Source organism: Sinocyclocheilus grahami, unplaced genomic scaffold (assembly GCF_001515645.1).
Source record: "Sinocyclocheilus grahami isolate Dianchi unplaced genomic scaffold, SAMN03320097.WGS_v1.1 scaffold13940.1, whole genome shotgun sequence".
Taxonomy (NCBI): domain Eukaryota; kingdom Metazoa; phylum Chordata; class Actinopteri; order Cypriniformes; family Cyprinidae; genus Sinocyclocheilus; species Sinocyclocheilus grahami.
In genome coordinates this window covers 1,617-2,912 of record NW_015515126.1, presented here as the reverse complement: position 1 = coordinate 2,912, position 1,296 = coordinate 1,617, and the positions used below count along the sequence as shown (strand labels likewise).

Genomic DNA, 1,296 nt, shown 5'->3' with positions numbered 1-1,296 from the left:
AATATTACTGTATTTACTGTATTTTTGATCAAATAAATGCAGCTTGGTGAGCATAAGATAATCTTTTTATATATAATTATAAAAATATCTTAATTATTCCAAACTTTCGGCTGCCAGTGTATATGACAATTATATTAAAGTAGTTGATGTCTCCTCAAGTCTGTTCTTTGAGAAAAATACACAGATCTTGCCTTTTACAACACCAACACTCTTGTGTGTGACATGTCCACCCCAGTTATGTTTTGGAGTAATTATGGAAGATTTCACTCTGACTCTGTCTCCAACCTTAATGTCGACTGAAACATTTTTTGTTAACAAATATGAAAATTAAGATAATACAGAAAGCATTTACACTTACAAAGTGCAAACAGATTTAAAAAAAATGCATAGGGAAATTACCTAAATCAGTACTGGTCACAAGCTCCATTTCTGAAACTAAACCAGTCCATTTTTTATGCTCAGGAAAATCCACAATCAAAGACTCATCCTGAATTTCTGCAAAAATAATTAAATAAAACTTGTTTTTTTTTTGTTGGTAAATATATGTCCTTTTTCTCACTCGGTGGCACACAATAAGCCTACAAAAAACTTGCATCATTGTTTCATTTATTCTGGTAAAAAGCACAATGCATGAAGATAGCATGCCTAATATTAGTAATGAAATCATTGTCAGTCAGTGCTCTCACTTTGAACAACACCAATGCTTTTGTGAGTGACTGCTCCCCATTTGTGCGTTGGTGTAACAACAGACGTCTTCACACAAACTTGGTCGCCAATCTTAATAACGGACTCCAGACATGAAGATCCTGAAATGCAAGGAGCGTCACAAACGTCTGAGAGGAGCTTTCTGCTGAATAGCTGCTACTTAAATGTCATGGAAATACTGTAATTACCAAAATCATCATTATTGGTTACTATCTCCATTTCAGAGAGAGTTCCCTTCCAATTTGCATGTTCAGGAAAATCAAAAATCAGACTGTCATCACATTTAATGCCTAAACAGAGAACAAGTTCATATTTTAAGGCTTGTACTTGAGTGCAGATTGCTTGTGATAACAGATCATTTATTTGAGGAAAAACTAATCTGGCCTTTTACCACACCCACACTCTTATGTGTGACATCAGCACCCCAGTTAGGTTTCGGGGTGTTAATGGAAAATTTCACTCTGACTTTGTCACCAACCTTAATGTCAATTGGAGTATTTATTGTTGACAAATCTTAAACAAGTAAAATATTACAGTAGGCACTTTCACATTTGTGACCCTGGACCACAAAACCAGTCATAAGGGTAATTT

General features: G+C 34.7%; 1 protein-coding gene across 1 annotated transcript in view; it reads right to left on the bottom strand.

Moving 5' to 3' along the window:
• Window positions 1-114: 114 nt before the first annotated feature.
• LOC107579068 (E3 ubiquitin-protein ligase KEG-like) overlaps window positions 115-1,296 on the bottom strand; it is a gene marked incomplete at its 5' end in the record, with an annotated part of 2,705 nt that continues 1,523 nt past the window's right edge. Inside the window, 5 exon segments of the mRNA XM_016264945.1 lie at window positions 115-296; window positions 400-495; window positions 687-806; window positions 894-995; window positions 1,090-1,244. Coding sequence (XP_016120431.1) covers window positions 130-296; window positions 400-495; window positions 687-806; window positions 894-995; window positions 1,090-1,244 — 640 coding nt within the window.